General features: G+C 40.4%; 1 protein-coding gene across 1 annotated transcript in view; it reads right to left on the bottom strand.

The window, feature by feature from the left end:
* The window catches only part of KCTD1 (potassium channel tetramerization domain containing 1), a 148,944-nt gene extending 137,456 nt beyond the window's left edge, over positions 1-11,488 (bottom strand). The window contains exon 1 of the mRNA XM_084621912.1: positions 11,351-11,488. Within this exon, the coding sequence (XP_084478038.1) occupies positions 11,351-11,359 (9 nt within the window). The 5' untranslated portion in view covers positions 11,360-11,488. The remainder of the gene's footprint in view (positions 1-11,350) is intronic.
* Between the last annotated feature and the right edge of the window lie 2,813 nt (positions 11,489-14,301).

Below are 14,301 nucleotides of genomic sequence, written 5' to 3'. Positions count from 1 at the left end.
CATCACCTCTTTTCAGTCCACACAAAACAGAGCCACTAAACTCATGTTCCTTGCTTGCCAATTTGATCTGGTAACTTCCATCTTTGAACCTCTCAGCTGGCTCCATATCTGCCATTGCATATTTAAATTTTAACAATCCTGAAGGCTCTACATAACTGTTCCCATCCCAATCCTGCTCCCTTGTCAAGCTTCAGGTTGCTCCCTGTCTCCTCTGCCCTGCCAATGTTTCTAGCTTTGTTTACCCCTTTCTCAGCTTCTCCCATGCTCACCTCTATGCCTTCTTCCACGTGGCCTCCTATGCTTGACACAACTTTCCTGACATCATCCAGATTTAAACCCCTCTTAAAAACCCTCTGACATGCTGCTTACAGTGAATCAAGCTGCCATATATAAATTAGGCTTCATCTGCCTATTATTATTCCCCTTCCCTTTTCCTCTTGCCTCTGGTAACTTATCTGTCTACTTGTTAGTCCAAGAGGCCCACAGAACAGGGACCATCTGTCTTCACTGTTTGGAAAGTTCTTGGTATATAGTGGGCACATAGCGAGTTAAAGTATGTTCTGAGGCATTCAAGCTTGGTCACAGATAGAGGCAAAATGTCAGATTAGAAATGGATCATTAATCTATTCTGGTAGGATGATTTAAATATACCTCTAATGCAATTCACATGGAGAAATAAAGCAGCTCTGACTCTACAATATTGCTTTACCCTAATTTTGAGCTTCTCTAGTAAGCCCTAAAAGTCTTGGCCTCTGAGGATTATCAATATTTTCAATGTCTGCTACTCCTCCCTTTCCTCCCTCCCTGCCTCTGGCAATACTGTTCCTGAGCAGCAGCAGTTATTATTATTATTTGTTGAGTGCCAGTAGTATGCTCTGCTTTGTGCACAACAATGAGAAGGCTTGGGCCCTTCCTCAAAAGAGTTTATAATCTAGTTTTACAAATAAACTGATTCTCACAGAGAGCATGCCAGGTGATCAGCAGATCAAAAGGGAAGTTCCGGCTGCTGAGGGTTTGGGAAGCTGGTGCAAGGGACTTTCTGTTTATATTTCTTGATTAAATCTTTATTCATTTTTACAGAGTAAGATGGAAATGAAAACAATACAGACAAATAAACCAGAGAAACATCAAATAACATAATCAAGTAATCAACATTAATTTTGTTATATTGCAAGAAAGAAGACAAAGAGAAAAGCCTAGAAGACACAGCCAGGACGAAAATAAAGATCCTATCCATGGGGCAGATTGCAAACCTTTTCCATTGGTGAGCACATGTTCACCCAAGCAGTCCTCTTTATTTCAGTGGTTGTGCTGTTCAGTATTTTTTTTTTTTTACTGTGAAAAACGTAGACAAAGACATTCCTGTTTTCATCAAATTCTCTTTGAAATTGTTTGGGTTGTTGCCTAAATGTAATTTAAAGCCAAAGAATTTTGGGTTTGTCAGGGTTCCCTCCTCACTCTGAACTCTAGGGTACAGATGTGGGGACCTGCATGAAAGACCCCCTAAGCTTATTTCTACCAACTTAGGTTAAAACTTCTCCAAGGCACAAATTCTTTGCCCTTGGATGGTACACTGCCACCACCAAATGATTTAACAAAGAACCAGGGAAAGGACCACTTGGAGTTCCTATTCTCCCAGAATATCTCCCCAAGCCCTTACACCCCCTTTCCTGGAGAGGCTTGAGCATAATATCCTAATCAATTGGTTACAAAGCGATCACAGACCCAAACCCCTGGGTTTTTAAGGACAATAGAGAAATTAGTCAAGTTCTTAAAATAAGGATTTTATTTAAAAAAAAAAAAGCTAAAAATCACCTCTGTAAAATCAGGATGGAAAATAACTTTACAGATTAACAAAAGATTCAAAATCACAGCAGAACTTCCTCTAGGCTTAGTTTCAAAGTTACAAAAAACATGAATAAACCTCCCTCCAGCAAAGGAAACATTCACAAGCAGAACAAAAGATAATCCAACACGCCTTGCCTGACTTTTACTTACAATTTTTGTAATATGAGAGGTTTCAGAGTAGCAGCCGTGTTAGTCTGTATTCACAAAAAGAAAAGGAGTACTTGTGGCACCTTAGAGACGAACACATTTATTTGAGCATAAGCTTTCGTGAGCTACAGCTGAATGCATCCAATGAAGTGCAGCTCACGAAAGCTTATGCTCAAATAAATGTGTTCGTCTCTAAGGTGCCACAAGTACTCCTTTTCTTTTTGTAATATGAGGGACTTTTAGGATGGTTTATAGAAGGAGTTTTCTGACCTGATGCTTCTCTGCTTCCCAAGAGAACACACAAAAACAAAGCCTTCCTCCTCCCAAGATTTGAAAGTATCTTCTTTCCCCATTGGTCCTTTTGGTCAGGTGCCAACCAGGTTATCTGAGCTTCTTAACCCCTTATAGGTAAGGAGGAATTCTAGGCTACCTTTAGCTGTATGGTTATGACAGGGTTTGGGTTATGAAAAATTGTGGTTTTCAGTCTGATGAAAACTCCAAAGTTTTATTACAAAAATGGACATTTTTAAGAACACAAGAATGGCCCTACTGGGTCAGACCAAAGGTCCATCCAGCCCAGTATCATGTCTACCGACAGCAAGCCCATGCCAGGTGGCCCAGAGGGAGCGAACCAAACAGGTAATGATCTAGTGGTCTCTCTCCTGCCATCCATCTCCACCCTCTGACAAACAGAGGCTAGGGGCACCATTCCTTACCCATCCTGGCTAATAGCCATTAATGGACTTAACCTCCATGAATTTATCCAGTTCTCTTTTAAACCCTGTTATAGTCCTAGCCTTCACAACCTCCTCGGGCAAGGAGTTCCACAGGTTGACTGTGCACTGAGTGAAGAAGAACTTCCTTTTATTTGTTTTAAACCTGCTACCCATTCATTTCGTTTGGTGGCCCCTAGTTCTTATATTATGGGAACAAGTAAATAACTTTTCCTTATTCGCTTTCTCCACACCACTCATGATTTTATATACCTCTATCATATCCGCCCTTAGTCTCCTCTCTTCCAAGCTGAAAAGTCGTAGCCTCTTTAATCTCTCCTCAAATGGGATCCGTTCCAAACCCTAATCATTTTAGTTGCCCTTTTCTGAACCTTTTCTAATGCCAGTATATCTTTTTTGAGATCAGGGGACCACATCTGTACACAGTATTCAAGATGTGGGCGTACCATGGATTTATATAAGGGCAGTAAGATATTCTCTATCCCTTTTTTAATAATTCCTAACATCCTGTTTGCTTTTTTGACTGCCGCTGCACACTGTGTGGACATCTTCAGAGAACTATCCATGATGACTCCAAGATCTTTCTCCTGATTAGTTGTAGCTAAATTATCCCCCATCACATTGTATGTACAGTTGGGGTTATTTTTTCCAATGTGCATATTACTTTACATTTATCCACATGAAAATTTCATTAAAATTTGTTTTGTTAAAGAAGGTGTTTTCCATTGACAGAATGGTTTGATGGATAACTTTGACCAGTTCTATTGAGTGAGACTGCTCAGGTGAGTAACTTCTCACAAGTATAAGGGGTTCACCATGTGGCCCTGTAGATTTATTTTGTGTAACACTTCTTTGTTGAGTAGCCTAGGTTTTACAAGCTTTACAATATTTTAAGGCTGTAAACATCCCAAGAGGAGCTCACAATGCCACATCTTTTGGATTTCATGACAGAAGGCATTCTTTGAAACTTTATAAATAATGACAGGTTTCAGAGTAGCAGCCGTGTTAGTCTGTATTCGCAAAAAGAAAAGGAGGACTTGTGGCACCTTAGAGACTAACCGATTTATTAGAGCATAAGCTTTCGTGAGCTACAGCTCACTTGAGCTGTAGCTCACGAAAGCTTATGCTCTAATAAATCGGTTAGTCTCTAAGGTGCCACAAGTCCTCCTTTTCTTTTTATAAATAATGTTATTGATAGGAAGGAATTAGCTGTGGGACTTGTATAGTGTTACTTCACTGTGTCTCTCCATTTCTACATCACTTAAAACTGACTGACACATTAAACAGTTTGGCCCAGATCTTCAGAAGTATTAGGCACCTAACTCCCATTGATATTAATAAGAGCTAAATATCCAAATACCTTTGAGAATATAGGATTACTTTTGTCAGTAATAACTCCCAAATTTTAAATAGGTTGCTCTGTCCTAGACAACCTAACAAGTGTTGGCGAGCTCAACTGATACCTTGAGGTCCTGATCCAAAGTCTACTGAAATCCATGGGAGTTGGTCAATGGATTACCTTTGACTTTGGCTCAACCCTTAAGGCCTGAATCAACAAACAGATGCTGGTGTTGAGACACTCAATGTTACGGTGCCTCACTTTTAGGCATCTAGAAAATCACAGGAACACTGATTCACAAAGCCTGAATTAGGCACCTAGGCTCTCTATACAATGAATGGGGAGAGAAAGGCACTGTAGAACATGGTCCACAAAGCCATGCTAGGCAGGGAGCCACCTACACTTGCCAATGGGAGATGCCAAGGAGAGGGTGAATCCTAAACTCTATCCCTCTCACAGAGCTAGGCACCTAAGTCCAGGCTGCAGAGAGATGCCTATTTCTGAAAGCTATCGGTGAAGATAGGTGTTACTTCACATAAATCACATGCAGGGCCCAATCTAGTAGGTGTGCCCAGAGGCTGCCTAGCGCCACACAAAATAGCGGGTATGTGTGGGGGGAAGGTACAGGATTTCCCTCATAACCTTTAGCCTAGTGGTTAGGGTACTCACCTGGGATAAGGGAGAACACTCTGCAAAGGGATCTGAACAGGGATTAACCACCTCTCAGGTGAGTGCTCTGACCACAGGACTATTCTGATGTAGGTCTCAATCTCTCCTATTGACGTTGTTCACTTTAATTAAATATTAATTGGGCCAGAGAAAGAGTGAATGACTGTATAGCCCCTTGGTTAGGTAGTGCCCTGAGAAGTGGCAGATCCTTGCTCAAATTCTTTTTCCTCATCTGGCAGAGGGGGGATTTGAACAAGTGGTCTTCCAGTCTGGGTAAGAGCTCTAACCACTAGGCTAAACATTATAAGCAAAAGCCTTATAACCGGGCCCAGCTGACCAGAGGCTGCTTGGTTTCAGTGGGTACTGCCCAGTATATGATTAAACAAGTGGTTTCAGGCAGATATCTGAACCTATCGTGAATTTCATACAGACACCAAGCTTTGAATTTAGCACACAGGCATGTTTTGCTGTATAGTGACTAAAGTTGATCCAAAAATGCTAATGATTTTTGAAGAAAGTTTTCAAATTCATTTTCATTCCAGATTTCAAAAAGGACTGATTTTTCATTTATTCAAAATATTACACAATTTTTAAAAATCAAATTAGTTGTTTTTTCTCCCCAGTGTTTTTTAATCCCAATTTTTCCTTTTCCCTACTTTCCCCATTTTTTCCCCCATTTGTCCACTGAAAATTAGGGGAGAGAAGAAGAAAAAAGGGAAAAAATCAAGACGCAATTTTTTTAAAGGGTGGGTTTAAAAAAAAGGGGAAAGAACACAATTTAATTTTTTTAAGTCTCTTTACAATGACAAATTTTACATTTGAAAAATGTTGATCATTTCAATAGTGACAAATCATTAAGACAGATGCTTTGCAGATGTGTTGCATCAGAAAGGTACTTGGAATTAATGTATCTAAATCAACTGCACTGAAAGTTCACTCCAGCATGGGAGTGAGTCCCTTCTCTAGTTCAAACAGTTTCATATGTTCACTTAAGGGTTCCATTCTCTCATAATCATAAACTTGGAGTTACTTCCTGATTTTAAGTGAAAATAAACTTAGACTAAGGGCCAAAGAAGCTAATGCTGGAACTGATGGTTGGTACTGAACTTAATGGAGAACCAAGATCAAGAGGGAATGACCACTGTTGAAAAGATCAAGTTTGAGACTCGTAGACTGAGCGAGCCACTTGATTGTCACAATTCTGGATATAAGCAAGAATCGCCTTCCCCATCACATGGAGATGATTATGCATTGCAATTTTAATTTAGTTTTTAAAAGCCCCTATCCAAAAGGTGTATTAATTCCCATTCAAGTTTGTTCAGTATACTGGAGAGGAAAGACCAAGAGGCATGGAAGAATGTCAGTATTTAGAGAGTTTTCTCCTTCATAACACACTTGGACTACACATGCATCACATATCAAAAGAGCTGCATTTCCAATCATGTGCTACCTATCTCTAGGTCCTAAGTTTTGCTGTCAACTGGAGTATCCATATGAACAGTATTCAGAAAAAGGATATTAGGTGAGCTGTTTATTCTGCATTGGCTCACAGCAACTGAACAAGCATCAAAAGCAAATCTGGGTCAATCTGATATGGAGTGTTAATCGATTTTTGAATCAAAAGCCTGATTAAAATTCATATTACCAAACCTAAACATGTTAGTATTTTTGTTAGTGTTGTATTAGCATACATCATATATGCAAAACTGGCTTATGACATTCATAGACTTGCCTTTTAATTTTAAGGTATCAGTTTAAAAAAGGAACCAGTTACAGCTCTCTCTCTCTCTCTCTCTATATATATATATACACACACACACATATATATTACCTGAGAAGTAGAGCAATGGATGTTACTTATAAATTGCACAAACAGCAAAGCAGATACAATTAAAATAAAATGAAGATGTGCATTTTATCTGTTTTTCTTCCAAACTGCAAAAGTGAGATTATATTTCACAAAAAGTAGGACAACAGAAATATATATTTTAATATAGTAAGGCAAATTAATTCTTGGTGCAAGAGCATAGAAATCAATGCAATTATCTCACAGCTTAGTTTTACCCAATTGTAAAGATATCAAAATAAAATGCAGACCAACAAAAGATTTATTAAATTAAATTAAGAATTATGTTTTGTGAAAAAAAAACACTCCTCTCTCCCTCCCCCCCCCCCTTAAATTTGTTTCCTGGAAGGAGATCCAACTTGGCTGTACTGCAGCTGCACACTAGGGATCCAAAATAAGGCATCTTTGCAGATAGCCATTTCTGATTGACATCTTTTTTCCTCTGGGAGCACAGCAGTGTTGAACACACATTGCAAGTGAGGCAGTGTTGTTTACTGGACTGAGCATGAAACTGGGACCTAGGACCTCCTTAACTAGCTCTGCCACTGTACGTGGTGTTGTTGTAGCTGTCAGTCCCAGGATATTAGAAATACCACACGGGTGAGGTAATATCTTTTATAAATTTATTGAACCAACTTCTGTTGGTGAGAGACACAAGCTTTCAAGCTCCACAAAGCTCTCCCTCAGAGTGATTTCAGGCAAGCCACATACATTCCATGGGCCTGATTCTGTTCTCTCTTACAGTTTTATAAGTATCCATTGACTTCAGATAAGTTACTCCTAATTTACATGGCATAAAGCCTTCTGTATCTGTTTTCTGACCTTACAAAAGTGTTAAATCACTGATTAATTATCAATCCTTTGAAGATGTAAAATGCTACGTAAGTGCTGAGTATGATTATTAAGGAAATTTATTAGATTAACTGATTGTTAGCTTCATGAAATTAGAAACTTTCCATTATATTTTGCTGATGCCATGTTGTATCTATTAATACATAATAATGACAAAAAATTAATAGTGAAGACATTAGTCAAAACCCAAATGCACGTATTTTGCAATATCATGACACATTTTCTAAAGCAGTAAGGATAGAAAAGGGCAAAAACATCACTCCTGTACATTCTAGCTCATCTGAAGTACTGTCTGAGAGTGGTAGCTATGTTATTCTTTAATTGTGAAAGATTTTAATTTTAAATCATGCACCCAGATGTGTTATGATCAGTGGGTATTTCCCATCACATTACATTTTCTGCATACATAAACTCATCCTAATCCTATCAATGATAATGTGTATGCGGGTCATTTACATGTTGCATTTCCTTTGTGAATGAAAAGAAGAGGCATTTTTATACCCCATAAAGTCATTTAATTTTTCATTTCTATATGAGTAAGATTTTTAATGAATGGAAGTCTTGATCATGCAAAATAATTTGTTCCCCATTTGCTCCACCCTAAAACACAAGATTTCATCCAGTGAAACTTCTGAGAAACCAACAACAAAAGCAACACTAGATCTGAGAAATGAGTTCATTTTAAAAACAAACAAAACACCCCAATTTTTGAATCATGCTGATACAAAAAACTGGAACAGAAAATAAAAAGTCTGGATAGCAAAAGTAGTCCTAAAGTTTCAAATGTTTATAGTAGAACAGTTAAAAAGTACTTACAAAAATCCACTAAGAACCACTACTAAACTTTTACTTCTAATTTGGCCCCGTTCAAAACTGAATGTCAAATCAGAGTGCTCTCTCCCCTGAGTAGACATCTGAATCTGATTTAAATCAAAGTAACTCTGCTGGAGTCAATGGTTACACCATCTTAAACTGGCAAGAGATTACAATCTGTCCCACTAATCCCAACTCTATCATTTACATGCTAAGGGGCCTCTGGCAAATCATTGAACCAATTTGTATCTCAGTTTCTCCACCTGTAAAATGGTGATAATTCTTGCTTACATTACATGGAAGTTGTGAGAAACAGTTAATGTTTGTAAAGTATTTTGAATAAGTGTGCTATTATTTTCATCACCTAATCTTACTTAATACTCAGCTCTTTACTCACTTTAATATTTTTCCCTTATTAACCATGAACCAAAACCTGGGATCCTTATTTATTTGTAGACTTCAGAGAGAGTTTTACCTGAGTAAAGATTAAGCAACTCTAAGAAATTTAGGATTTGGGATCGACATTCTTAGAACAAAGATATTTAATTTATAGATATTAAATCACTTTTCCCTTTTCAAATCTCTTAAAACCAATACCTAGCACGGGTTCTCAAACTTGGGGTCATGACCCCTTAGGGGGCTGCAAGATTATTACATGGGGGGTAGGGTTCGCAAGCTAGCAGCCTCCACCCACAAACCGCACTTCGCCTCCAGTATTTTTAATAGTGTTAAATATAAAAAAATGTGTTTTAATTTATAAGCGGGGGGGGGGGGGGTCACGCTCATAGGTTTGCTGTGTGAAAGGGATCACCGATACAAAAAGTTTGAGAACCACTGGCCTAGAATTAGTTCCAATCTAATCAGTTTGTTAGAGCTTAGACAGATGAATGCGCACGTTATCTCAGTCATAAGTACCCAAATGACAAAAAAGTAGTGTGACTGAAGTCACTGCTTCATTACTGTAATAGAAATATACTAAGTTGATATTTGCAGGTACAGTTGATGTTATTCAAACACAGACTTAAAAGAACTGTAAACGCACTAGCAATCTTACAGGTATAAGAGGGACCTCTAGGGTGTGCAAGAACATTTCCCTGTTATGCTTCAGACATAATTAATACACCAAAATCACTGCAGTCATTTTGAATATATGGTATTAAATTTCACGAAGTGTCTCTCAGAGTGAACTAGTTAAAAATGTCCTCTTAAGTATGTGGTTTAACCTAATGAGTATAAATTGAAGATTCATTTTTATGAATGACAAACTTTCCTACATTTGGAAAACTTCTACACTGTTTGGTCACCTTCATTGATATCACACTGTGCAATTACCAAAAATCCAGCAGTGTTATCACTATAGTAACTGCTAATCGCTTACATTCAAGTAGCTGTTGGAGTGGAGATCAAGATAGTTTTAGCCAGCATGCAATCTAGTGAACTAATAGCACCATCTTACATCACAACAAAATATAAACAGATTTCCCTTCAACTATGAATCAAGAATAGCATATATAAAATATTAACTTAGAAATGGCTGAAATAGCTTTGCAACTTGTTTAATAAAAAGGGCTAGATAAATGTTTAGTTTTAAAATATATATAATCTAATAGCAGTTTACTAGTTAAAGGGGACTATTTAAAGAAAACTCATTTTGTCTTTTCACACATTCAGAGATGTTTCGGGTATATCTGGATTCCCCCCCTCCCTCTTTTGCTTAAAAACATGAGGTCTCTTCAAAAGTCTACTGCTGAGAAGGTAAAAGCATTTTGCTCGTTTTTAATTTGCTAAAACAATCCAAGCATGCTTGGTACCCAGAGGGTATTCGCAAATAAACTCGTATCTAGCTGCCAGCTTAGTTGATTGAAAACAGAAGGGGAACATTTCTTAAAGAACGGGTATGTTAAACCGTCCTCTCTCTACCGCGAAGGGGGAGGGAAGCCCACACACTCACAAGATTTATTTGAATGGGGCTACGTTGCAGTATCCAGCAGACTGAGCGCACTGCGAGTGCACCGGGATTTCGCACCCCAGAGACAAGCCAGGGCGCCAAAGCCCCAGGGAGACCGAACAGTTCCTGGGCGCTGCTGCTGCCCCCAACCTCTCCCAGCAGCAGCAGCGGCTCCCCACGGCAAGTCGCGGGAACTCAGCAGGTTGCCTCCGCCCCAGCCGCTCGGGGCCGTCGGAAGAGGCTTTGGCAGGACAATGGCTACGTGCTCGGCAGGGGCCCAGGCACAGGGGCCCGGGGCACGTGCCGCAGAGCGGCATCAGCTGCTCGGCGAGAGGAGCTCAGCCTTGCCTGGCCCCGCGGCAGCGCCGAGCGGCGTTTTCCAGGCACCAGCAGGTTTCTCCCCGCGGGCAAAGCACCGCGCGCCGCTGCCCCCCGGGCACCTCGCCCCCCATAGTGGCGGCGAGGGAGCGCAGGCCCCCGAGGAGCCGAGCCCGGCCCGGCGGGAAAGGAGCGAGCCCAGCCCCGGCCATTACCTGCCGCTCCCTGCAGCCCCGCGCCGCCCAGGGGGACAAGGGGACCCGGGCCGCGTGTGCAGGGAGCGGCGGGGGGTCCCCGAGCGCGCCCGCGCGGCCCGGGGACGCGAGCTGCTGCACCGCCCGCACAATGGCGCCGCGCCCGCCAGCCGCTGAACAATGCGAGGCCGCCCGGGCCCGCCTGGCCCCCCGGCCGCGCTCAGGGGAGCCGCTTACCCCCCTCTCCCCCCCAGCAACACACGCGCCCCCCCAGGAGCCGGGCTGGCAGTGCGCAAGGGAGAGCAAACGGCGGCAGGAAGCCCGGGCTGCAGCAGCCGCGGCGAGCTCGCAGGCAGGGCTGGGCGGGAACGGGGGGGGGGACGCGGAGGGAAAATCCCGCCGCACCTCCCTCCCCCGCCGCCCAGTCCGTTCCTGCACGCTCGCAGCGGAGCTCGCATCCCCCTCGCCCAGCGAACTAGCGGTGGGAGATTTGCCAGCCCCGTGTCTCTCTCCCTCTCGGTGGCTATAGGAGGGTGCAGCGCTCTCCCATTGCCTGGCACATGCGTAAAAGCGAGTTGCGCCCAGAGTCCCAGCCATACCCTCCTTAGCAAATAATAACAATCCCAAACAGTCAGATCTTACCTGAAACATTGAAGCCGCAAAGTCTCCCTCTTGCTCTCTCGCTCTTCTCACCCCAAGTCCTTTTCCCCTTTTTCCTCCCCACTTCCGATATTTCTCTCTCCCAGCAGCGATCTGCTCTCCTCGCTACACCAGAGAGAAATGCAATAGCTTGGCTAAGGTAGACAGAACAAAATACAGAGAATAGTTGCTCCAGGGCTTTGAAACCCCTCAAGGCAAGGATCAGGATACAATTAGCTCATGTCTCTACCTCTAGTCTAAATCAATCTCCACAATAAAAGTTAAATTAAATTAACTGATCACACGGGCATAAAATTGATCTCCTTCAAAACGTGCATATATATATATATAGATAGATCGTGTAATTTTTTTCAGTTTTTTGTGTGTGTGGAAAAAAAGAGTCTCATTCCAGCCTCCAACTTGCGTTTTACTCTCCTCTTGCACAGAAAAGCTGATTTTAATCGTTGTGATTAGTTTTGATGTAACGTTTCCGCGGGCGATTTCTGCAAATGGATGGAGTGTTTCTTTGCCAGAAGAGGGAAAAGCAGCAGATGATGATAATTATAAGGATTGTTGGTTGGTTTTTTTTATTATTATTTGTATTTAGATTTGCCTCTTCACTTTCCCAAGTTGACCTGACATTGCCATTGCACTAAGGTCGCACAACTTGTTGATTAGGATCACCTCCCGGTTTGATCAAGGGATACGTGATAATTTGGCAATGGAGCAACACATTTTCTGTTCCCTTGGCTATATAACTTCCCAAATGACGTGTATAAAAATAAGCACATGGAGTCTGCTTTGCCCCAATCAAGTCTAAATCAATGCCTGGGGGTAATACACAAACTCATTTCAAATGCTCAACCATGCAGAATTGCAAAAAGATTGAAGGAGTTTCACTGCATTTTTTAAACAGTAAAATTAAAATAAAACAAAAACCATGTAAGCAAATCCAGGAATTTACCATTTAGGTTCATATGACACTGTTCACAGACGCTGCTAACTTTCTTTTTCCAATTATCCAGTTAAAATGGAACCCTAAACATTTCATTTACTTGATTAGTGAGTTTGTCATCCCTCTTTCTCTGAAGAAAGCTAAACCAGGATGACTGAAATAATGTTAACATCCATTACTTGATGGGGGTTAGTTTATTGCTACCTCCTTATCCTAGACACCCCACTATTTTATACACAGTAGCTTTGAACAAAGCCATATGTAGTAGTATTAATTCCTTTTTTGTTACAATGGGATATTTTGTCAGAAACCCATTGGTCACCTCCCATTAGTGTCACATCCTTGCAGTATACTTTTTGAAACGGTATGTTTCTGAGCACTTCACAGTCCATTAATTCAAAGACTTTGCTGACATTTCTTATGAAAAAGACCAGACTGTAAGGCCAAAGATGCTCAATAAACCCTTGTATGGAACCAGACATGCCCAGCAAATGCTGGCAATTGGCTTTTAATTTTTTTAAAATGTAAATAACATAAAAACCATCCCTTTCTCCTTAAGGCAATTGCTGCAACACACACAAAAATAAGGAATGACTAATTTTTTTCCCTAAACACTTTCAACAAAATCAATTCATTTTTTGGAATGGTAGTGGATAACAACTTGGCAAGATTTCCCACAAGGAATCGGACCATTTTCCAAATACTTTGTCATTACAATATTTAAGACATACATGCCTACAGACTAACTAATTGGGAGTGATTTACTGCAATTAAAGGGGAAAACTTTGTTGAGGTGACCATGCATCCTAACTATCCTAAGAAATACTCAGTACAGTAAAATTCCTGGCTAGTTCAGTTTCATTTTCAAATTAAACTTTCCACTACCTTCCTAATTATTAATACTATTAAAGAAAAACTCCATTCTACAATACCCTTTCCCATATGGAAAAGGAGTACTTGTGGCACCTTAGAGACTAACCAATTTATTTGAGCATAAGCTTTCGTGAGCTACAGCTCACTTCACGAAAGCTTATGCTCAAATAAATTGGTTAGTCTTTAAGGTGCCACAAGTACTCCTTTTCTTTTTGTGAATACAGACTAACACGGTTGTTACTCTGTTTCCCATATGGGTTTGTGAAATCTGGGTACCATAAATTCTAGAGATGTTATATATGGTCAGGTTTCAGCTTTGGTAGTTTTGTCATTTTCAAGAAACCAAAGATTGGTTTATATTCTGAAAGAAGCTTCTGTCTTTGTGAATAAAATATAATAAACTAAATTTTAAAAGTCTGCCATTCACCAAATGGCATCTTAAAGGGACACTGCGCAAAGTGTGATAGACCTAAATTTTCACCTTTTTTCTCTTACTTTGTGTCTTTTTGCAGATTCTTTATGGTTCTTTATGTGTATCTATTTTAAATACTTCAGTGCTCTCATTCTAATAAATAAATAAAGCAATGCCAGCAGCCTGGCACTCATTATCAACATGCATAATGGAGGGGAAAAAAATCAGTAAAGAAACAAATTTCAATCTTAAACTGGTAAATGGTTATAAACAAAGGGAAAGAAAAAACAATATTCTTAAAAGTTATGAAAAACACCTTCACGCCATTATTTTACCCTCAGTAGAAACTTTATCAAACAATGTCAATGCTTGATAAGAAAAATATGTTTTCTTAAGAAGCCAGAGCAATATAGTTATTGCATCCAGAAGGCTCATTTGGTAACACTTCCAGCTCGGAGTCAGATAATCATAGGTCTCACATCAGGACTTGAATTCATACCCAAAGTTGACACTCCAGTGCAGTACCAGTGGTGGTAGTGTTTCTTGCTAGATATGTCATCCTTTCAGTCAGATGAGGGGCCAGTTCTTTGTCTGTAAGTTGTAAGTTTTTTGGGGCAGGGACTGTCATTTCCTGTATGCCAGTGCAACCTAACATTATTGAGTTCAAACTTGGTTCTCACCTCTAGATGCTACTACAGATGTTAAATAAATAAA

Source organism: Lepidochelys olivacea (assembly GCF_965140295.1).
Source record: "Lepidochelys olivacea isolate rLepOli2 genome assembly, chromosome: 2".
Taxonomy (NCBI): Eukaryota; Metazoa; Chordata; order Testudines; family Cheloniidae; genus Lepidochelys; species Lepidochelys olivacea.
Note: the sequence above shows the minus strand (reverse complement) of the source record. Positions and strands in the feature narration are given on the sequence as shown.